At 40.0% G+C, this 24,237-nt stretch overlaps 3 protein-coding genes across 6 annotated transcripts in view; 2 read left to right on the plus strand and 1 right to left on the minus strand.

The window, feature by feature from the left end:
* Nucleotides 1–6: 6 nt before the first annotated feature.
* Nucleotides 7–11,248, minus strand: st8sia5 (ST8 alpha-N-acetyl-neuraminide alpha-2,8-sialyltransferase 5). 4 transcript variants are annotated; one of them, XM_020621146.1, is made up of 10 exons: nucleotides 10,432–11,248; nucleotides 9,232–9,301; nucleotides 6,799–6,906; nucleotides 6,407–6,502; nucleotides 3,483–3,575; nucleotides 2,124–2,210; nucleotides 1,470–1,614; nucleotides 1,166–1,278; nucleotides 633–725; nucleotides 7–509 (listed from the first exon to the last, which is right to left on the minus strand). In XM_020621146.1, exons 1-10 carry the CDS (start codon nucleotides 10,451–10,453, stop codon nucleotides 47–49), a joined length of 1,290 nt encoding a protein of 429 aa, XP_020476802.1. In that variant the 5' UTR covers nucleotides 10,454–11,248; the 3' UTR covers nucleotides 7–46. The 4 variants fall into 4 exon arrangements, with proteins under 4 accessions (XP_020476802.1, XP_020476801.1, XP_020476800.1 ...); XM_020621145.1 differs by having other exon boundaries at nucleotides 9,232–11,248; XM_020621144.1 differs by lacking the exon at nucleotides 9,232–9,301 and having other exon boundaries at nucleotides 10,432–11,243.
* Nucleotides 11,249–12,224: 976 nt separating this feature from the next.
* rpl37 (ribosomal protein L37) lies at nucleotides 12,225–15,484 on the plus strand. The gene is made up of 4 exons (XM_020621029.1): nucleotides 12,225–12,333; nucleotides 13,071–13,206; nucleotides 13,476–13,560; nucleotides 15,374–15,484. Exons 1-4 carry the CDS (start codon nucleotides 12,331–12,333, stop codon nucleotides 15,441–15,443), a joined length of 294 nt encoding a protein of 97 aa, XP_020476685.1. The 5' UTR covers nucleotides 12,225–12,330; the 3' UTR covers nucleotides 15,444–15,484.
* Nucleotides 15,485–17,786: 2,302 nt separating this feature from the next.
* The window catches only part of pdcl (phosducin-like), a 21,109-nt gene continuing 14,658 nt past the window's right edge, over nucleotides 17,787–24,237 (plus strand). Inside the window, exons 1-3 of the mRNA XM_020621075.1 lie at nucleotides 17,787–17,978; nucleotides 18,071–18,154; nucleotides 23,593–23,709. Of these exons, the coding sequence (XP_020476731.1) occupies nucleotides 17,972–17,978; nucleotides 18,071–18,154; nucleotides 23,593–23,709 (208 nt within the window). The 5' untranslated portion in view covers nucleotides 17,787–17,971. The remainder of the gene's footprint in view (nucleotides 17,979–18,070; nucleotides 18,155–23,592; nucleotides 23,710–24,237) is intronic.

Consider the following 24,237-nt stretch of genomic DNA (forward strand, 5'->3'; position numbering starts at 1 on the left):
AATCCTGCTTTAAAATAAACACACATTAAAGCACAAGAATGGGGGATCACGTGCACTGCCCCGTATGTACATTGATGATCCCCCGAGTATGCATGTGAATGAAGTTGAAAATTTCATGGGGCATTGCGTGGAAGCCCGGCCGTGGTTTGACGTTGTCATAATAATGGTGAGTGATGAAGATGCCCGAGGGGTTCATGGGAAATGCCCAGAAGCCGTAGAGGTGGACCTCCTCACACATCTCTAAGGCAGCAGTCACGAGCATTAGGCCGCTGCTGAGCCGTTTGGCCCGAACACCCTGCACCGCCCAGAAGCGCTGTACGTTGAGCAGGTACTGTGGGTGGAAGAAGAACACACCTCTCTGGGAGTCGAAGTCATCCAGCATGTACTTGACTCTGAAAGAGACATCAGTGTTGCGGGTGTTGTAGAAGGCAGGAAGCACTACTGAGGAGTTCTCGTAATTCTGGAGGACTTCGTAAAATGGTCGCCGCCACTTCTCCAGCTTCTGAAATCTGCAGAGGAAATGAAACATGAAATAACAAAAGCCAAATGAGAAGAAGGCCTGAGGCAGAGACAGACTGAGAGGGAGAGATGCAGTAGCTATGATTTCTCACTCTGACCCATCTTTACAGTACCTCTCAGTAATAATACTTGGATTTATTGTCACCAGATCTGTTTTAGTACCGACATCAGCAGAGTACTTCTGGTTAATGGGTGGGATGTTGCACCTGCAGAAAAGAAAAGACAAGCCCACTGATAAAGGAGTTCAAATGTATTTTATATGACTCTGTCTAAGCATGTTGGTGAGACATAATGCAGAGCTGCACAATAATCATTTAATAGGTGTCCATGGGGCATTAGCAGACTAATGCTCCACTTATGAGCAGAAGCTGGTGCCTTATTTAACTTTTTCAGCACCCAAAAAATCCCAGAGCTGAACTGTAAGGAACTCATCTTGGCATTTTTACTATGTCCAAGATTTGTTTATTTGCAATTACAATATGAAGCTGATGATAACATTCTGCCAAGTATAATAATACAGTTTAATTCCCTCTAATTATTGTGTACAGTTATACTCAATAATCAAGTCAAAAGTGAGCAACATTAATTGTGATTATCAGTGTCCAGCTCTTACAAAACAAACACAGAAGGCTTATGTTCTGTATACCTAAACACAAAATCTGCTGAGTCAATTTCCTTTCCACATTTGCTGTTCTTGATGATACCGCCATTTCCTATAACAGCACATTTCTTGTACTGTGATTTGGAATACGGCATGTCCTGGATGAAGCAGACAGGTTTTGTTAATGTCAGATACAATGGCTCTTAAAATCAATCAGCTCAAATCACCACCAGGTTTAGAAGCATCAGAAAAAAGTGCAGTAAAAAAAGCCAATACTCGGGAAAACAGAAACACTTATAAACATGAAAAAGCTTATGTGTGATATGCATCAAGCAGGACATGCGCTCACATCTGGGAACATCTTGAAGACCTCAATGGTGATGGGGAGGATACCACTGGTGTCCACCTCATACCTCAGCTTGGTCCCTGCAGGAGTGTTCCTCTTGGTGGTGAACAGAAAGGAAGGAGCATTACAGCAGCGAGACAGAGACATCCTTCAGGAAGATACCAAAGCAAGATAAGAGTTAGATTCATTGTAGATATCTGCATGGCAGCATCAAGACCGAAACGAGTGTAGCCCTTGTGCTGTGTTGACATTGTCTTTATTTCCTCACTGAGGTCACTGTATGTGTAAAAAGAATAATAATTACAAAAACCACCTAATTTAAAACTCAGTATGACACAAATTTGGTTTGTACATTTAATAAAAGAGACAAAATACAGAAATGAGCATTATTATTACAGCAAATTAAAAATATTTCATTCTCTATGGACTAACATATTCCTTTAGGTTGCCAAAAAATTCACAAATCACACATAAAGAGACTATGCATGTTTTACAGTTTGAGTCTCTGAGACCTCAAACAAAAGTACTTGTCATTTTCTGTGACGGACATCTGAAATACTGTCAGTTCAAAATCATGCTGATAAGCAGTTTTTTAAATGGAGGTTGTTTTGAGCAGAACACTGGGATTAAAAGCAACAAATACTGAATAATGCTTACTTGAAGTTGCTGGTCTCCTCCTTGTTCTGCTCCCACCTACACACCTGCAGGTTTCGCCATCTTTCAAACAGCTCTGAGGTTTTCACCCTGGCAGACAGGCAGAGAATGTATGGAATGAGGGACACTGCTGATGCCACTGGTATCAGGAAATACAGTGGATTCATCAAGCATGTCTGTAAATAGCTGTCCTTGAACTGACATTTCCTTTGAGATGAGTGGGAGATTTGCTCTGGGAGGCAGAGAATCACCATCGCTTTGATTGTCTGGCAAAGTGTCAGCAGCTGTTCTCTGCCACAGCCAGAGTGGTTCACGGTTGTTCTTCGAGTACCCAGATAGCATTTGATAGTAAACTATGATAGTCTATGATAGTCTGTGACAAAAGGTCACAGGAAAACACAAGAGAAAAGATGCTACCTAAATTGCTTTTAGCATAACTTGCTCACTGAAGAGTGTAATGAAACTGGCTAATAATCTACATAATATAAATGATGGATGATGTGAAAATGTGTTATTTATAGTGTGCTGCAGTTAAGCTCAACAATAAAAGATGAGGGCAACAAATTTGCAGCTGCAAAATGATGGTGATGAAATGGCAGTCATTTGGGAAGATTTGTGTTTTTCCTTCAGTTTTCCATTTTGTGTACTGTGAGGAATTACATACTGACACTATACTGTATACACTTTTGTTCTCTGTTGTGTGAAGAAAGCACCTCATCCAGAGTTGAATAACTGAGGATCCTCTTAGGAGGTAAAGGGGGATGCACAAACCTCTTTCAAAGCAGCTTGCTGTCCCATTAAAACCATTAGATCTAAAAGCAATATTCCCATAATAGTTTCACCCTGATATGATTCCTTGACCATGAAAACTTACCCCTAGCATTTAGAATCACATTGATATCAGTATTGCTTTGAAAGCTATTAAAGGTAGTATTTCAGCAGTGGCAGTTTTCTTCAGGAGCCAGCTCTGTAACCTTTGGAGATAAGTCAAATCTGCTCGTACTCTGCTGAATCAGCAGAGTTTCAGCTAGATTTTGATCTTAGTTGCAAGTTTGTAGTTTTATTTGTTGTCTCACAGTAGCGAGTCTTCCTTGAGCCCTATAAATCTGAACATTCTGGGATAGTACTTGGATCCAGAATATACTTTGCTGTGTGGTAGATCTTATGTGGTTGTTATTGTGCACTTTTTGTCTGAACATTGTAGGCAGTGTTTAAGGAGTTACTGCAGAAGCAAAAACATATTGAAATAGGGCCCATCTCACAATGGTGAGGAATTCTTTACAAACCAGCCAAACCACAAATAAACACTGAGCTATTAAGGTTATTCACCACAGGCATTGGCTCTCATCAATAAACACTCACATTGTCAGGACTTTGACATCCATAATCTCCTGTCTGAGCTCCCTGCATGCAGTGGAGTTGTATTCAAAGGAGCCATCATAGTTTTCCAGATACCTGGAGGGATAGACACAGTCATCTTCTGCCTAAACCTTCCACAAAAGAATCAACAAAATTAACAACAAACTGCAGAAATCAAATGTTACATATAACAGTGTGTTGAAAGAGCAAAGCAAACATTTTATATTTATACATTTACACATGTCTGTGGCTTGACTGGAATATCAGAGTAGCATTGTGGGATGAGAAATGACATGATTTTAGGACAGGAACATACTGTTTACTGGACACTGGCACCAGATTCTGTTACATCTTAGTCTAAACCAATATTGGACACTAACTGAAGAACAATAATGCCTGTCACATTTTCACCTATTTAATAGTTTATGAAGGGAACTCACGTGATTTAATACTGTGCTGTACAATACTGTAGAAGAGAAACAAACAGGGAATGACTCCAGCGAGTAGCTTGTTAAAATGGTGGATTAGATAGCATCTGGTGAGTATGAGAATGTCTGTGCTTTTATGTGAGGCACTGCAATATATTTTAAACATTTATTAAACTAACTGCATGAAAGTAATACAGTAGGTCAGCTGTCCTGGCTGCAGTAACGTGATTTTAACTGCTGGTACATAAACAGCTACACATATGCACTTGCAAACAGGTAAAGCTTTTCAACTAGAGCTAAAGGGCTTTGGGAATTTATTGTACACAAATAAAACAATCATTACATTGAAATGGCAACATTAAACCAAAAGCACACAAACATAATGTCTTCACTGTGGTGGTGTGACTGTGTTTTGGTGGATTACACACAATGGTTCTGCAGGGAAAGTTGAAAGGATCCATACTTGTAAAATTAAAAGTGCCAATAAGTTGCCATTTATCTGTGCAGTGGTACCTTTGTTGCGGCACAACACTGCATTAGCATGCAATCACAATGCAGTCTGGCTGTGTGTGTGCATGTGTGTTGGTTTTGGGATGGGGTGGGGTTGGTTAGAATGGAGGCAGGAAAGGAGGGAAGAAGAAAACCACCAGTGTTATTTGTTCCTTTGTTTATAAGTTGCAATAATCATATTGGTAAGTGGACCAGGAATTTTAAAAAGCAGCAAATCAAAAGTTTCTAACTGTACTTTGCTGAAAAGGTTCTGGAAGAGATAGATGTGAGTGTGACATATAACTTACTTGATTTGCTCAGCGTGTGATTCTTTGTGATCGCTAGGTAAGACATTCCTCCTCTAACAAATGACAAGTTTAATCTATAAACAATGAAACACACCTTTTCTCATTTCATTACAATTGGGAGTTTTGCTGCTACAGCCTGACATGGTTTGGTACAACCAGTCACATATATTAGCTATGGACCTGTTAGATAGATACGCTCTAAATGACATCAGTGCATTATGTTCACTTATTTAATGACTTTTTCTACTTGTTCAATTTTTTTTCCAGGCCACTTGTGTCTAAACTCTACACAGATTAAATTAATTTTGTGTCTCCAGTTGATTTAAACCAAGTGCTTACTTGGAGCGCAATGAAAGTCAAGTGTCTACTGTAAAATTACAACAGGCAGGTGTGAAGCTGAAGCAGAAGAATATCAAAAGACAAGACTGAAGATAAACAGCTGAGAATTATTTAAGATCTGCGGCAGGAAACTTAAATACATAGAATGGAAAAAATGGGACCTTAGCTACTATACAGTAATTAGACTTTTCTGTTTTATTAAAATCAACAATATGTACTCTACTCATTGTTTAAAAAGATACCCCATGTGAGGTATATTTGAATCTTCGTAAGCTCTAATATTTTTAAAATGTACATGTCAAGTGCTTAAGGGAAGGCGAGGGGATTTAATGCCAAAATGGCAGCAATTGCAATGTAGATTTGTTAGAATGAATGACAGGTTTTGTTAGATAAATTAAATGGAGTGTGGCATTTTGAAGGATGGATAAAATTGCAACACATTACCTGTGGCTGTGGAGGTAAATATAGTGAGTTCAACCAAAATGAATAGGGAAAATAACAGAACACAATGAGCATTACAGTGGAGGAATGCATTAAAGGAACAAGATGCTGGGATGAAACTGTACAAATAAGGAACGATAAAACTGGTTGTCTACATCCACCTGATGATGCTGTGTGTTTCTAAGGCTTTACTGACAGGAGCGTCTGTCTTATATGACATGTCTGACACTTTGAACAGGGGTATTCTTGCTTGTTTTAGCTAAGATGACCTTTGCAAGTGTTGTGTTCAAGTCTAAAAGTAAGCTAGCAATTCACTATGATGAGATGGATTTCATCTCGTATGGCATTGTAGGTTAACCACAGAATGCTGGTTCAAAACCAATATAGCATGGCAAAAACTAACCAGCATTGTACCACAAATACTAACATCAGCAAGGATTTGGAGCTTTTGGGGGGTTGGGGGGAATCTGGCACATTCCTGTCTTCTTGTAACAAGGAAAGTAAAATGGAAAACGGAGTTAATCCAGGTCGCAGAGAGAGACAATGCAGATGTGAGAAGGGGAGATAGAGGAGAGCAGAGAGAAGTGTCTACACTATGTATATGGCATACACACAGAGCTGTGCAGAACACATGAGAACAACAAGGACAAGGCATTTGGAAATGGGTGCTGGATGGGACACAGAGGTATGAGGAGAAGCCAATACATCAACAGGAGACCGTGGTTCAACCAGCTTCTGGAGGGGGAAGGGTGGGTTTAGGGATCTGAGGTCGAGGTGGACAGGATCAGACAACATGCAAGAGGAAATCTGAAGTGCAACCACCACTGAAAAATATGAGGTTATACCTTTCAGACTAATGAAAAAGAAAGAGGCATTCTTGGGTTTCTGTGAAAATACTAAAAATGCCTTCAAACCGGCCTACCTTTGAGAGCGTTTTTTTGTCTTCTTAATATCGGCTAGGCAGGGTGTGACTATTACGGAGATCTGTGAATCTGGCTGAATATTCTGACGGAAACATCTGTCAACATGCAGACAGGTTAAGTTAGAGTTAAATGTGTGATGACATTACCACCCTTGCTAACTTCCTACACCTGCAGATTTCAAAACAAGTAAAGAAAAAGAGTGTAAATGTGCTGTGGCTTGTGTTTTTTCTACAGCGTCTGAAGACGCTGGTGGGTCTAACAGCGGCCCAGTCCACACATGCAGGGCTGAGTCGTCACTATGATGGGTTTGAAATGTACGTTCTCTTTCACTATCTCTCTCACACTCTGTTTTCTCAGAGGTGTTGTGCAGTCAGTCACGTTGGAAAGGTACCTTTTCCTTCCATTTCTGGCAGGCTTCAGAGCTCCGTCATCCGAGAAATTAACAGGACCGGTCCAATTTCCTGTCTCGTCCCCTTTGAGTCGGCTAAACTGTTGCGCACTAGTAAGAAAATGAATCAGTTTATTTGGGATTTATTGTTCTTAATGTGCAAATGTCAAACACATACAATCAAGCCCATGTGTTCATTCACACACGCACACACACACACACACACACACACACACACACACACACACACACACACACACACATATATACATTGAGATGGACCAGCTTTTTGGCTCAAAAGAAAAAAAATAACAGTATGACACCAAACATGGTTAGAATGACTTTTTAGTTAATGACACCATGGTTTTAAATGGTTAATTTATGCTCTGCTAGGCTGTTGACACTATCCTGGGTGTGATTCAAACATTCACACTCTGCAATATTGGCCCGCATGAGTGTTAGGCTGGAAATTCATTATATTTAAGTCAGCAATTTAATAGAGGAAATGTAACTGTTTCTGCGTCTGTCAATGTACTTATGAGCAAGAGATGCCAAAAGACTTGACAAGTCAGTTTGCACCATCTTGTCAAATATTACTGATGAAGGGGATTGAAGAACAGTTTACTAGTCATTATCTTTAGTACTACTGTATTCAGCCTGTGAAAACAGTTGTTTTCTGTCATCTGTGGCTCTGGATGAGCTTTGTCAAGCCTGAGACAAGGCTGTATCTTTAAAACAGCTCACAGATATATAGCTTCAGTTTTAATAAGGTTAGCAATTTGAATGAGCTATATCAGACTTTGGATGCACTAGAGATGAACTGGCTGTTGGTTTTGCCCTGTTATGTGATTTGTTGACAAGAAGAATAATAGAGAATATCAGCTAATTTATTCTTTAAAATCTGCTGAGCATATCAAAAAACAGAAGGTGTTACAATTTGGGAACAAACTAATGCATAACATACATCCAAATACCTTTGGGTGCACAACTTCTCCTATTATCTGACTGATTATTATGCAAGAGTTCATTTCATGTCTGACTCATTTCTGTGAGTGCTCCGTGGGTGTTGTGCTACATTCAGTGGGGAGATTGAACCCAAAGAGCTTTTCTGGGTGCATTATGTGATAGAGCATTTATCACCAAGGACTCATGTCAATACTGATGTGCAGGCACATTTGGTTTCTCTAAGTGCCACTTCCACATTGCTCAGTAACGCACTGGAACTGGCTGCAGAACGAAACACACTAAAATCAGAGATTTTTGTCATTTGCTTTAGGACATGTGCCTGATAGAGGACAGCTCTCTTTTACACAGAAAGCTAATCAAAGCAGCATAATTTAGTCACTTATGGCATGCAATTATCTAATATAGATCTTAATTTTCTCCGAGGCACCGTATCCACTGAGGCCTGATTTCTATCTAAAATGCAGTGGGTTGATCAATAGCACATACAGTTTGTCCACCAGTGAAACCTCAGTCAATTTCATAGAGCTGCTTCTGACTGACAGATCAATTACATGTTAAACATTTTAAGCAATTCAGACAGTAATCCAAGGTAATGCTTGGACAAACAACAGACACAAAGTTGCTCTACATCATTAATGTGCCTTGATTCCTTGCCTTGAAAGCAGGAAGGACTTTTACACTAAAGGACTCTGGTTTTGGGGGTAGACCGTGCACACTGATCCAGACGACCATTTAAATCTTAATGTTCAAGGATATTTTCTCTAATGATTAATGGCTTTTTCAGATACGTAGGTGATCTGTCCTCAGTCGCTTTATTGTTTCTTCTCAGCAAGCAATCAGTTATGAGGGCTGTGATTTGGAAATTATATGTGCTGCTATGTGTTAGAATCAGTCAATCGGACCACAGTCCTATTGTACATTCCTTCTGCACAGTGATCTTGATGCCAATGACAACAAGCGAGGACTGAGCTGATTCATGTGACACCATAAGGTGATTAATGGTCAGATTTATCATGTACTACAATGTTCATAGTTTGACATTAACTCCTCATAAATTAAAAAGAAAGGCCTCTGCCTTTTGGTCATCTGGTATGGATGTGTATGAGAAGTGAGGTGGTGTAAGATTTATGACATCTAAAATATTACTCCCCAAGCACCCAGATGTTTCCTATGCAGTGTTTCTAGTTGAGACACCTTTTGATGTTTGCATTGTTTTTTCTGTGATGCTCTGAAGCACATGAGTGCACAATAAAGGCCCTGCCAACATACTCTCCGGCCTGAGGAAGAGGCTGGGTGTGGTTGAATCCAACGTCTGGTAGTTTTTGCATTGGAAAATATATGATAACATCTTCCCTTGCTCTGTTTCACACACATGCAAACACAGTCATGCCATCATTCCCTCTCAGTCTCTCCATCTCCTTCCTCTCTCTCCCCGACTTGCACTGAGGCACGTATGCAGACAGACTATACCAAAATGGCGTCCGCTCAGCCCACTGGTTTCTGTTGAGTGGCTTGTTCCCCGTCTCTCCTAGGCTGAGCCCTAGGAGCAAAGTAAGGGCACAGGCGAGGAAAGATGCATGTGTGTGTGTTGGGTCTGAATTCATGCATCTCACAGCAGAGGTCAGGATGCCATGAATTCACATTGAGTACCCAGCCGGGGTGGCAGGGAGAGGAGTTAGCTGTGGGGAGCTTTCAGATTGTAGCACATGTATGTTTGCTTTGAGGTAAGCATATATGTGCTGTCTGTAAGATATCTGGGGGTGGGGATACACTTTTCAGATGTTTCTTTTGTTTGAAGTGAGATTCTGGTGTTCATGAGATTCTTTAAAACCACTTAAAATCAAAAATCCCAGCTTCTCAGCATCTGCTCGTCTCACACTGAACTGTTTCTCTGGATGTAAAGGAAATGGGCCTACAGTTTTAATAGATAACTGGGTCTCTAAGTGCAAACGTAGACTACCAACCAGGTTTCGGTTCAACAATCTGTATCAGAAAATCAAAAACTGTTAGTGTTGCAGAGGTACAAAATATGGCTCAGCAGTGGCTATGTGTGCAGCCTGGGAAAAATGATTTATTTAAAAAGGGAGGAGCAATAATAAATACACATCATCTTTATCATGTTGCTATCTGTAATCATCATCAGCTCCAACAGTTTTCAGTCACATTATGATAATCTGATGCCTCTGTAAGATGTAGGCTTGGACCAGTCAAGAAGGCTGGAAAAGAAAAATCAAATAAAGATCTTTGGAAAAAGAAAGGGAAAACCATACACAGCTGGAGCACTGTGTATGGCATGAATATGATGCTTCAGTTTCAGAAAATATCAAAAAAATAAATCCAATGGAAACTTTTTCTATATGCCACTGGGAAAAAAAGATGGATGGGTAATTGCTATTGTTCTTTTCAGCCATTAAAGCTTATTTCCCCATGCATCCCGACAGTTAATCTACTGCCCAATTTGTTATCATTCATTGTTTATCTTTCACCATTCAGTCATTAAAAGTCGAGCAATACGCCTAACACAAAACGGCTATGAAAGCATGCTTCTAAAGACTGAATATTATGTTATTACTGCCTGTACAGCTGGCTTACAAACAGCAAATCCTGCGCCCTCATTACCTATTAGGCTACTAATGACGACCAAAATGAGATAGGCCAATCAGCACTTACCTCTTAATGTAGTTTTTTCCATAGAGAATCTGCTGCAACAGTGTGACGAGTCCAAATGCGCAAATAAATATGAAACAAAGCGATCTATTGCCGAGTATATCTTTACCCGACGACGGGTTGGAGTATGCCATTCTTCGGCGCAGCATCCAGGGCTGAAGGTGACACCCGGTTAGGTGTCTCTCTCCGCTGCATTCAGGATCAGGAGTGTAAGGGTCTTGAAACCGCTGAACGGGACATTGTCCATCACCATTGTATTTCTGTGCTCTCACACCATGGCATCACTGGTGTTGGTTGATAAGCATCGCAATGTACCGCCACAGTAGCCACTAAAATAAATTCTGTATGAAGGCCTATGTATATTTCGTAAACACACGGTTCAGAAAACACAAAATGTCATTAAAAAAATTCTTATTTCTATTGCATATAACGCTAGCCCACTCGTCTTGAAGAGGTGCAGTCGCTCGGTCGGAATCAAGCAATGCCGTTTATCCCCCGAAAAATCCGCACAAAAGGATATTTGTCCGGAATAAATCCCGAAATGTTGAATTATATGAAGTTAAGGAATCGATGACAGGTACATTTTATTCTTTAAATCATTGATGCGAGCTGCAACAGAAAAAACATTCCTCATGCTTCACCTCAAATCTGAGCAAAGCTACGTGACTGAAATATAAAAGGAGGAGGATGCGCCTTTTCTCGGCCTGGCAGCCGGGGGCGCTTCATTCAGATGCTCCTTGCTCAGTCAAAACCCAAGGGCACGGTCTCCTTTTCATGGATGCACCTGCGCACTCATGATATCCACGGCAGCTCAATTCACCTGACCTCCTAAGGGTAGTAAAAATCTGATAGAGGCTGTCACAAAAAACTGTAAAGATTAGGCTACAGCTTACTACACTAATGCACATGCAGTTTGTTTTTGCAGCCTATCACGTTATTGTGACTGGTTTTATGTATTTGCTTCTGGTTTCTCTCGTTTGAGTTTAGGTTCAAGTGACTTACAAAGGTTTTTCTGCTCTGCATTTATGGTAGACATCCTATTATGACAATATGACAACAGTAACTTGTCAGAGCCAAGAGGTTAATGAATCTTAGTACTGAAGCCGAGTGCCATTGAGTTCTGCTGTTGCACTTTGACAGCTGTTTGATCATATCATTCAGTCCATATGGTAGGAATTTGGGTTGCTTTTCCCATGTGTATTAACAACTTTACAATTAACAGTCATACAAAAGAAATGGCAAACCACCTCATACTTGTTCAGAACAATATCCTCTAGTTCTGAAGCAGGGTGCACAGTTGGTCAAGTCCTCTGTTGATAGGCTATAGTCTATTTTAAGATGCAATAACAAAATGAAGTTAAGGTGGAACAAGGATGGCTTTTTTGGTTATGCTTCAGCTCTACACCTCCACCTACCTTTTAAAAATACTTGATTGTAAATTTTGTTTTTCTTACATTACATCGCAAATGATTAGTAGCCTATTTTATGTTTATTTATTTATTTATTTGTAGTCTAATAGGCCTATGTGGTGTGGTTCAGTGTAACACTAAACTGTGTCCCAAATGTTCTTTTAAGATGGCAATTTTGATATTTTCTTCCTCACAAACAACTAAATTCCCACAAAAAGAATTAGCATGCATCCTAATAGTGGCAATAATTTATAGGGCTACTTTAAAGATGTTGTAAAAGTATTTTGCGGTTTTGTGATGCATGCTCAGCTTGACTATTTTGTCGTAATAAAAGAGTTAAGACGCCTCCTGTGGAAATAAAGGAGAACACTTACACGAGAACTAAATACAGGCATGGGCCACATTTCTGTGTTACACGGGGATCTACACGGAGGGAATTTGATGCAACGCAAGTTCCTCTTCCGGTCTCTTTCCACCTAGGCACTGGACGAAAATGGTAAGCTGCAACGCAGGAAGAGAGTAATCTATTAACATCTGTTCGGTATACTGTTTATCTGACACAAAGTGTGTATATTATGTTGTCGGATAAACATCGTCACCATTTGAATGGAACATTTTTAGATTAAGCTTGTCTTTTAATAAATGATGTTCCCCTCACATCTTATCAATTCATTTGCTCCCATTACCATTGAGGTTCAGTGCACATGACGGCGTTAATTTAACCAGGAGACAACCAGATAATGTTAAAAATTACCCTGAATAGCCCCAGTTGTAACCGTCAAGTGACTACTGATGAATCGGTGTCATTACGGGTGTAAAATGGCTAACTGGCTTTTCCAAACCGGGTAGCATCACCGGCTAGCCACCACGTAGCATTCGATGCTATTCTTTTAGTGAGTGTACACGCTGTTAGCATGCGACTGTGATAAATACAGACTTGTAATGCTTTTTTAGTAAACGAGACGTGGTATTTGTCCTCGGTGGCTATGAAGTAAAGCATATATCAGTAGTTTAGCCAACACTGAAGCCGTAATCAACGTTGTTACCCCTGGCAGTGCCACATGAGTCCCAGTCTTGTCAGTGATGCTTTTAAACACAAATGTCTGAACAAATGACTTTCTGTGATTCATTCTTCTTTACTGAGACAAGACTGTCCGACTTTAACATGTACTGTAGAGCTCGTACTGTAGAGCTCTGGGAATTGTTTCTGACCTCTCGTCTCCTTCCTCTCAGACGAAGGGGACATCATCTTTCGGCAAGCGCCGGAACAAGACGCACGCCCTGTGCCGTCGTTGTGGGGCCAAAGCCTACCACCTGCAGAAGTCCACCTGTGGCAAGTGTGGCTACCCTGAAAAGCGCAAGAGGAAATGTAAATCTAATGTATTTTTTGAAATTCATAACACTGCATGCCAGTGTCTTGTCTCTAAAGTGTGCATGTAAGCATGTGGCAGAATGACTTTCATGCTTTACAGTCATATATATATCCTGACTGGCACCATCATTCATTCTTTACTCGAGTAGAACATAGTCGTTATCTTAAATCCCAAATTATACATAGTGTATAGTGCAGCTTTACACTGATATGAAGTGTGAATGGCCAGGCTGCCCTGGTTTATAGACATTTGATGTGCTTTGCAGACAATTGGAGCGCTAAGGCCAAGAGGAGGAACACCACTGGCACTGGCCGCCTGAGACACCTGAAGGTCGTCTACCGCAGATTCAGGTAACATGTTGAGACCTAATAGGCTCAGATCAAACAGAGCAGAACAAGCAGCATGTGTCTCTACATGTGCTCTCTCTTTTTCACTAAAGTGTTTCTTCATTGTATACAGAAGATGCTGTGTTTTTACTGCCTTGGCATTAGTAGTGCAGACAGCCAAGTGTTGTCGTGTTCTAATGCTATGTATTTATTACATGTTTACATAATTTGAAGGTCACAGTGAAAATTTGTTTGAAATCTTCGAAGACTGTTGAAGACACGATAAACAGGTTCTATGTAAAGCTGATCTTTAGTAAATTATTTAGATTGATGGAGCGGAACTGCAAACATCTGATCTAGTGCTGTGTTGACACATGCCAAGCAGAGGACATGAGCACCAGCCCTGCACCTTAATGTAAACACAAAAAAAGAAGCCAACATTTTGCATTTTTTCTCCATCTGGACGGTCGTATTGATGTTATATCATAGAATATGTGACATTGAACATAGATGTTAATAAAAATGTTAGATTATATTACTGGGATCATCGGCATTGCTGGTCTTACATCATGAAAGATGTGTTTTTAGGAAATGTGTATCAAAAAGAGGTGTAAACACTTTTAAATGTTTACAAAAACGAAATGTGCCATTACTGAACTGCTAGTAAAACACCACAGGTTTTTGCTGGGGGACTATAAACATGAAGCCACAGAGACCCAGTTTGCTTCATTATCGATGCTTCAGTTTTGATTTGCAGGCTGAGTTGGCACATTACAGTAGGCTCATTATGAAATGCAGCAGACTTGGCAGAGGAATGGCATTTGTGCTTTGCCAGAGACGATAGTGGGATTCTGTTAACAACTAGTCTGTAGTCCTGTTGTGTTACTTACCAGTGATGGTAGACATGTCTGAACAAATGAACTCAGGTGACATCAGAGTTTTTGTGAGGTTAGCATCTCATGGTAAGAAAAGATTGGTGATGTTCAGCTGGACTCACATGGGGGCAGACTTCTACTCATATGGGCTCCTTATTTAATTGGGTTTTAAATGGCTTCATTACTGAATCATCCTTGTTGCCAGTCATACTTTTGGCTTCACTATCACATCTGTAATGACAGTGACAGTAACACCTCGGCTATATGGCAGCTCAGATTGTGCCATAATGAAGTAAAAGCCAGGTGAATCTCCACTGAACCTCTTTGTACATGAGGTCTTTTTCAGGGCATATATTTGACATGTTGTGTCACAGCTGTAATTACTAAAAATAAAAATATCAACGTTTCTCCTGTGCCAGTTCCTGAGGCCATGGAGCAGTGCACACCGGTTCAGTGGAGTCAAGTCATCATTAATAGTATCAGTTATACCTGTGCTTTTCCTCATTTGAGTCCAAACATCTGTTTGGAAAAAGCCCATTTACTGTGATTGATGTCAGTAGAAACTTGTGATGCTCTTTAGGTGACTTTAAAACTGAAATGCCAATTTTTACGTACCAGAAACACCAGCACGCTTTGCATCATAACTTCATTTGTGCCAAGATGTCAGACTTGTTTATCTCACTGTCTAAACAGGAGAAATAAATATTTTTGCTTAAGAATTAATCACCAGCTCTAAACACTAACCTTTGCCATTTGGCCTTGGTGGTTTGGTAACCAGCCTGTATCTACCAGTAGAGTGTAAACCGTGTGATGAAATAAAGCTTTTATCGCATTTTTGTTGAATATCAAATACAATAACTTCTGTTTTGTTTGGTTTTTCCCATTTAGATTTACTTGAGTCAGATTTCTCCTGTTACACAACATGTCTAATCACTTTTTTGTTGTTGTTTCTCGTTGTCTAGAAATGGTTTTCGGGAAGGCACCACTCCCAAACCCAGACGTGCAGCAGTGGCTGCCTCCAGCTCATCCTAAAAGACACATTTTTGGTTAAATAAATGTGATGGTAAACAGAAGTGTGTCTTGTGTCTTCATCTTTGTCGGTGAAAAAGTTGGTCCTTTTTAGGACCAAAGCTGTTTTTAATGTGGCTGTGTTTTTTTTCCTGTTTATCATTTGGTTTACATTGTAGACTTGATGAAAAACGTGTACATCAGAGCACGTATACCAGAGGCTTTAGGTGTCAAAACTAACAAGTATAGTCAAAAATCAACTCTAGCAGCTAGTTGGTCTCAACAAAATCTTTAATGGACACATTATTTAGAACTGGGGGGGGGACTGGTTTTTTTAGATCTCCAAATGATATGGAAGACATTTTGCAGTCACACTTGATTTCCCAATCAGTTTAGTGTAGCGTTCTCACTTGTATTGCTCAGTGTATTTCATAGACACCAACATGTGTTCCTTCACGGACAGTGAATTTATTAATTTTACAGCAAATACCGTCTATTTGTACCATGTTTTTGTTGTCCAATATTTGGAACCAAACATCTTTAGAGATTTTTTCAGTCTAGTTTGGGGCAGTGTAAACATACACAAGTGTAAGGGATTGTGCAGAATGAGGAGAAAGGTGTGGTTCAGGGGAGCCATTGCTGGACAGGAGTCCTGCTGTTTTAGGTCCTCAGGTGAATTGTTTTCCAGCTGCTCAGACCCTCTGGCAGCACCTATCAGAGACAGTTTTAAGATAAATGGCAGTCTGCACCTTTAATGGCAGAGCAGCAGATTTGAAACATTAACAACAAAACAAGTTTAAATATTTAGAAGAGGCCAAACATTGGAATTTCTCAACTGAGATCTGGAGGGAGTCAGTTTATAAATGAATCAGAAGCTGGAGTTTTATGGTTGCAGCTGGGAAAGTCTGGAGGAGGTCGTCACAGTGAAGAAAGCCAGAAGTCAATAGAAATGTTTGGGTGGGAATTTGGATGTTCACTTGACAGAAGAGATGATTTATTCTGCAGAGGTGTGACAAAGATTGTAGTTTAAATCAGCAAGGAAGACAACATTTCCTGGAGAGACAGAGCTGTCTTTTGCTTTTGGGTGTAAGTAGGAAAATTCCTGTTGCATTATGCTGCTGATTCAACAGTAAAGCCTATGCCACTGAACTGCTAGACCATATCATGGCTGTGAGGGGGTTTCAGAGCAGGACCTGGCAGGTTTAACACCTACAGCCTCAGGCAACAGTGGAATAGTGTAGATTCAATACACAGATAAGCCAGCAACATTTCACAGCAGTCCTATTTCTCAACATACCACTTGGAGCGAGTGTAGGCATCTTCCTCTGTTCTGCTAAAGAAGTGACGGGCTCCTGTATGTAACTTTCTACTGTTGCTTTGCCAATTTAAAGTTGTACTTCTGCCAGTTTTACTGCAGCTTCTCTGTTTATTTGCTACGTTGTTTATAAAGTGGCTATGGATGTTGCTTTAATAGAAAAATTGCAATTTAAGAAGTTGAGTTTTCTAAACAATGTAAATAAAATGCTGTATTTAAATGTGTTTTTTCCCTTCAGTTGTAGGTTTAGTGCATACTTACACACAGGCTTTGTCATATTTTCATATACACTACTGTATGACTTCATGTTCATGGGTTGCAGTGAAATGGGGTAGTCCAACATAGAGCGGGTAGCATGTCAGCAGACTCTTAGTCTTGTCTGTTTGTGTGTGAGTGATTTCATGAACTGAAGTTCTTATTGTTGTCATATATAAGCCCAGTCCATGTGGGACAAGACACTGGACGTAAATTTGGATACTGCATATACAATTGCCGGACTAGTGCAATAAAAGGTTTAAAAAAAAGACTTTGGGTATGTTCCACAGCCAAATCTTCAGTACCTGCAACAGAAATCATAAATCACTGACAAAGACATTTACTGGAGCAGCCAGAATAAATATTAATTAAAGTGTCATAAACCATCATAGTTTATACAGCACAAAAAAAAGTTGGACTAACTTTCCATTTCTACTTCATCTGATATATATATTTTAAAGCCTATTGTATTGTCTTTGTATGCAATATGACAAATAGTTGTAGTAGTGGTAGTATAGTAGGATACAGAAGGCACCTGTAGAAGCTAAATATTATTTTTGGGTCCAAAAAGTTTTCACATAATTAAAACAAACAAACCTAAAGGGGTGAAGAAGACATGAAAAAAGATGAAGGTATGGCAAGATCTGAATATGGAAACACAGTAAAAACACAAATGCAACAGAATTCAACCAAGAGAGTGCACCAGCAGGGGGAGGTAAAAGTTGAAGCCCAATCTCAGCTGAAGTCACCGTTCCCACTTTCCCTTTCCCCATCTGAGGTAAAGACGCAGTGCCGCGACGCTGCAACACTCAGACACAAGATTAAACCTATCGGACTGCTGCAGCGACTCTGTCACTCTCACTGTCTCTCTGCTCACATCTGGATCTCCTCCTTACAGCTCTGAGCCAGTCTGCATCTCCAGATTAATGCACTTTTCTTTCGTTTGAGTTGGAATAAAAGTTACTGATCTGAGGCTGCTGTGATGAGATGTAAGTATGTATGATAGTCACTTTTGTGTGGCGGCTTTGTGCTTTACCTTTCTGCTCCTAAAACACAAATTGATTTCAAACTGTTGCTCAAGCCTCTGTTCTAGGATCAGTTTGTGCCCTCCTCTTGCTGCTACGGGAGCCTGCGTGTCAGGGTGATGAGGTTACCTCCAGCACAGGTATGTGAGGGGTCACTGCATATGAACAGCTCTAATATAAAGTGGTAATATACTGTAGATTACTTGTTAGGCTGCACATTTTTGCTAGGTCAGATTCAGGAAACATTCAGAAAAGTGTGAATGGGTGTTTTTGTTTTATTAGGTTTTCCTCTGCACATGGCTGGTTAAACATCCACCAGATAAACATTCCTTTATCCCAGACAATAAAGACAGGCCCTGGCAGGCCTGCTCCTGCAACATGAAGAACAGGCACTGTAAAAAAAAAAAGAAAAGAAAAAAATGATGTATTGTCGTGTTTGACATCTTATTTTTCTTCTGCAGCTCATTTTAATAAGAAAGACCTATTTTAGGATTTGCTCAATACGTATAAACTTGTTTCAAATTTCATACTGTGTGAAAGTGGATATGGGATTTTTTTTGCCTGAACAACCTTTTCCTGCGTGATCTGAGAAGATATGTAGCCTGGCTTGACTCCCACCCCCACTCCAACCCAAACCTACCCTCTCCACACCTCTTATATAAACAATAAGCCGTCCTGCCCTCAGGCCAGAATTAATGGCTCGCACACAGCTGAACAAAAGCTTCACCGCTTCATTCTTTTTCATGTGATTCTGTGCTGCCAGATCTCACGATTTCTAAACGAGGTGCTGAGTCATTGTTGAGGACACAGGACGCCCTGAATTCCTGAATTTTGAGACAAACTGATATCAGTTGCCAAACGTGCTACGTAAATTGTTGACTCAGTGACAGCGATTTATTTCCATTTAAATGTATGTGTAGTGCTATGGGGACATGTAAGATCAGTTTACCTCTTAAATGTGAGATTTGAACTTTAATTAACTTTTAAATCAGATAGTGTCCATGTGGTTTACAATGCAATCAGATGATGTTTCTGATCTGTTGAGTGTGCAGCAGCAACAAAAGCACAGGGAGAGACACGTTTCTACATGTGCAAGGCAGTGTCTATACAGTACATTGTAAAAAAGAAACAGGTGAGAAAACTGTCATTTCAAACTTAAGTAAAGTTTTGAGTAAGACAAACTAATTCCTCTAAGTTTAGGTTTTGAGTTCAACCAATTTAGAATTTTTGCTTCTATTAACATACAAGTTAGAGTAACATATTATTTTGCATTATCACAACTCAGAGTTTTATTCTGAAGTTAAATGAACTCAAATGAGCCTTGTCAACTTAAAGGTTTTTGTTAGTAAACTAAGTTTGGATTCTTTAGCAGTTTAATCAGGAATGTGTTATCTATCATAGCAGCTTTTCCTGCACTGAAAACACTTAAGATAAGCCTGTGATCGTGACATTATTAGTCCTGAAAACCACCACCAAGACTTGAGTGTGTTAAATATGAACAGTGCAGGATGTGCCTGGCACGGAGACCTTTCTTCATCACGGTTTTCAATGTGTTCATTTTGATTGTAAAGAAAACCTGCATAAAGAGAAACTGGATGACTTACAGTATGGAATTTTTTACATACAAAAAAGGGCAGTCTGGAGAATTTTAGCCACGAGGAAATGCACAGCGGGAAATATGCTAACAATGTAACAACAATGTATGTAATTAAATTAACGAGTTAACTAAACAATTATTGTACATTTAGTCAGTTGAACTCAGGATTTGAAGTTACACCAGGTTTCCTATTCTCCAGCTAAGGAAGAGAAGTTAGCAGAACATTCTGTAATGAATCACAGATTAAAATTTATCAGGACTCGTTCACTTTTGTCAAAGCAGCAGATGAGTTTGATTTGTTGGCACAATTAGATTTTTTTCTTTGAACTGCTGATTTTGAATTTAAGTTTCTAAGTCTTAACTAATAATATACGTGGCTGTTTTTACAGTTCTCTGCTTTTTCTCGGAAGCCTTTTACCGAAATGCATTATAGTTCATCACACTGTTCACATCACTGGCATATCTGTTATTATGAATTATGAACTCAGTTAGTCCTACAGTAAATCTTAGGGTGACAGAATGTCAAATCAAATTACATCAAATTTTATTTGTGTTGAATCACAACAAAAGTCATATCAGGACACTTTACAAAGTAAGGTCTAGACCTTACTGTTATCAATATTATTACATAGGGAAAACCCAACAAATCCCCCCTGAGCAGCACCTGGCAACAGTAGGGAGGAGAAACTCCCTTTAACGGAAGAAACCTCCAACAGACCCCGGCTCTTGGTGGGCGGCCTTCTACCTCGACCAGTTGGGGTGAGTGAATAGAGGAGACTCAGAGCATCATGAGGCCCCAAGCAGCCTAGGCCTATAGCAGCATAACTAAGGGAAGGCTCAGGGTCACCTGATCCAGCCCTAACTATAAGCTTTATCAAAAAGGAAAGTATTAAGTCTAATCTTAAAGGTAGAGAGGGTGTCCGCCTCCTGAACTAAGTTGGTTCCATAGGAGAGGAGCTTGATAGCTAAAGGCTCTGCCTCCCATTCTACTTCTGTGGACTCTAGGAACCACAAGTAAACCTGCACTCTGAGAGCGAAGTGCTCTGTTAGGATGATAAGGCTCTACGAGGTCTTTAAGATACGATGGAGCCTTGTCATTAAGGGCTTTGTATGTTAGGAGAAGGATTTTAAATTCTATTCTGAATTTTACAGGGAGCCAGTGGAGAGAAGCTAATATGGGAGAGATATGATCTCTCTTGCTAGTTCCTGTCAGTACTCTGGCTGCAGCATTTTGGATTAACTGGAGGCTTTTTAGGGAATTATTGGGACATCCTGATAGTAAAGAGTTACAGTAGTCCAGCCTGGAAGTAACAAATGCATGGACCAGTTTTTCAGCATCACTTTGAGACAGGATGCTCCTGATTTTTGCAATATTGCGCAGGTGAAAGAAGGCAGATCTAGAGACTTGGTTTATGTGTGATTTAAAGGACATATTCTGATCAAAGATGACTCCAAGGTTCCTCACAGTAGTACTGGAGGCAAGAGCTATGTCATCTAAAGTAACTATATGATTAGACAGCAGATTTCTAAGGTTTTCAGGCCCAAGCACAATAACTTCAGTTTTGTCAGAGTTTAGAAGTAAGAAGTTGCAGGTCATCCAGGCCTTTATGTCTTTAAGACATGCTTGAAGTTTGACCAGCTGACCTGATTCATTTGGCTTCATAGATAAATATAACTGAGTATCATCTGCATAGCAATGGAAATTTATGTTGTGCTTCCTGATAATATTGCCTAAAGGGAGCATGTATAAAGTGAAGAGAATTGGACCTAACACAGAGCCCTGTGGAACGCCGTGACTAACTTCAGTTTGTGTGGAACATTCGTCATTAACATGAACAAATTGAAATCTTTCTGATAAATAAGATTTGAACCAACTTAGCGCAGTTCCTTTAATCCCAATAACATGTTCAAGTCTCTGCAGTAAGATGCTGTGATCAATGGTGTCAAAAGCAGCACTGAGATCTAAGAGGACAAGTATGGAGACAAGTCCTTTGTCCGAGGCTAGGAGAAGATCATTGGTGACTTTCACCAATGCGGTTTCTGTACTATGATGGACTCTAAATCCTGACTGAAAATCCTCAAACAAATCATTCTTGTGCAAGTGGTCACATAACTGCTTTGCAACAGCTTTTTCAAGGATTTTGGAAATAAATGGGAGATTGGATATTGGTCTATAATTAGCTAGGACACCTGGGTCAAGAGTAGGCTTTTTGAGTAGAGGTTTAATTACTGCAAGTTTAAAAGCCTGTGGAACATAACCTGTTAATAGAGGGAGGTTAATCAGATCTAGTATGGATGTGTTGATTAGGGGAAAGACGTCTTTGAGCAGCCTGGTCGGGATGGGGTCCAGGAGCCATGTTGATGATTTAGATGAAGCAATTGTTGAGGTCAACTCAGAGGGATCTATAGGGGAGAAGTAGTCCAAGTATAAATGAGGTCTTACAGATGTTTCTAAAGCCATTGTAGTAGATGGCACATCTGCGAGAGCTGTGGGAGTGGTCCGACCAATTTTTTTCTCTAATAGTTGTGATTTTATTTGTAAAGAAGCTCATGAAGTCATTGCTGCTGAGATCTAAGGGAATGTTAAGCTCAACAGCACTGTGGCTCTTTGTCAGCCTGGCTACAGTGCTGAAAAGAAACCTGGGGTTGTTCTTATTTTCCTCAATCAGTGATGAATAAAATGCGGTTCTGGCACTATGAAGGGCTTTCTTATATGTTATTAAACTATCTTTCCAGGCTATGAAAAACTCTTCTGACTTAGTGGAGCGCCACCTCCTTTCCATTTTTCGTGATGCCTGCTTTAGGGAGCGGAGCTGCGAGCTGTATTTACAGTTTGAGAGAAGCCAACTGAGTCTAATAATGAACAGAATGCATTGTTGAGGCTGTCATTGTCGGCATCTACATGAATATTAAAGTCGCCTACTATGATTATTTTATCTGTACTAAGTACTAAATCAGACAGAAAGTCTGAGAATTCACTTAAAAACTCTGAATAAGGAGCAGGTGGACGGTATACAATAACAAACAGAACAGGCTTTTGAGTTTTCCAGTTTGGGTGTGAGAGACTCAGGGTGAGACTTTCAAATGAGTTATAACTATGTTTAGGTCTAGGGTTGATTAATAGGCTTGAGTCAAAGATCGCTGCCACGCCACCACCTCGGCCTGTGTTTCGAGGGATGTGACAGTTACTGTGACTAGGTGGAGTGGATTCATTTAGGCTGACATATTCTTCCTGCTGTAACCATGTTTCAGTAAGACACAATAAGTCAATGTGATGTTCACTTATCAAATCATTCATTAACAGAGATTTAGATGAGAGAGATCTGATATTTAATAGTCCACATTTGATTACTTTCTACTATAAGAGGAGTCATCTTAATTTTAATTAGGTTCTTATGAATAACTCCTCTGGAGTTGATTCTTGATTTATATAATTTAGGTGGGCGGGGGGCAGACACAGTGTACAGACATTGTCTGATACAAACAGTCTTATCTGACATCACAGTGTAATTTAAGATCTAATTTCTTAGCGTGAACTTTGCTTGTTGTATCTTGTCAATGTGTCTGTAATACAAACCCTTGCTCCTTCTTCTCCCCCCCCCCGGTATGGCATTAAATGAAAAGGTTGTGACCTCCGTTGCGGCAGATACAATGGGTATAGATACACCTACTACACTCAGCAGCTCAGTTAGATTTGTTAACTTAGAAGAAACGGGATGGTTGCCCGACTCTGGCTCTAACTTACTGGCAGATGCTTTTTCAATCAAAGTCAATTCTGAAGGCTCATCTCTAAATCTGTTTTTGTGTGGGAACTAAATCATCAGAAAGCAGAGCCATGATGCCAAGTCAATATTTGATCTTTTTTCCAGTTCAAGGGGAATGTCAGTAAAATGTCAGTGCTTCACATGTGATCCTCTGGCCTGAGTTTATGTAAATATTTCACAGCGTTTTAATGTCAGTTCCTCTCCTTTTTCCCCACAGTGAACCCTTGCTGTTACTTTCCCTGTCAGCACTGGGGTGTGTGTGTAAGATATGGTGAGGACAAGTACGAGTGTGACTGCACTCGCACCGGCTACTATGGAGAAAACTGCACTATCCGTGAGTCCAGTGGTCCTCATGGGATCATAACCACATTTTATGAGTGCACATTTGAGGAATATGAAATATTCAGTTATCTTTTTGCACTTAAAACTGAAGAGGTCAGATGGTAGGCTGATGAGAGACGCAGTTTCCTTTTGTTGTTGTTAAGTCAGGAAGTAGTGCAGTATTGCCTGGCTCACAGAGTTAGGATTTCTTGTCTAGATCCAAATATTTGTAAAAATTGAAGGAACAGGAGCAGGCAGCTGGATCAGGGCTGCAGCTGCTGCTGCTGCTGCTCACCATTAATGTCTGCCAATCTGAAAGTCCTGGATTATCTTATTGTTCTGTGCTATAGACCTCTGTTGTTATTCAAAAATGATTAATATGTCTCTGAGTGCAGCGGTCTGCTTCCCTGATGTGTTTTTAATAAAGGTCTATGGCACAGAGGAATAAAATAATCCATTGTTGGTTTTAGAATCTCTATGGGAACTGTAGAAAAGAACTGGCCATATCCTTTAAATAATTTGCTGAAATATTTCAAACAAT

Source organism: Monopterus albus, unplaced genomic scaffold, assembly GCF_001952655.1.
Source record: "Monopterus albus unplaced genomic scaffold, M_albus_1.0 scaffold253.1, whole genome shotgun sequence".
In the NCBI taxonomy this organism is placed as follows: domain Eukaryota; kingdom Metazoa; phylum Chordata; class Actinopteri; order Synbranchiformes; family Synbranchidae; genus Monopterus; species Monopterus albus.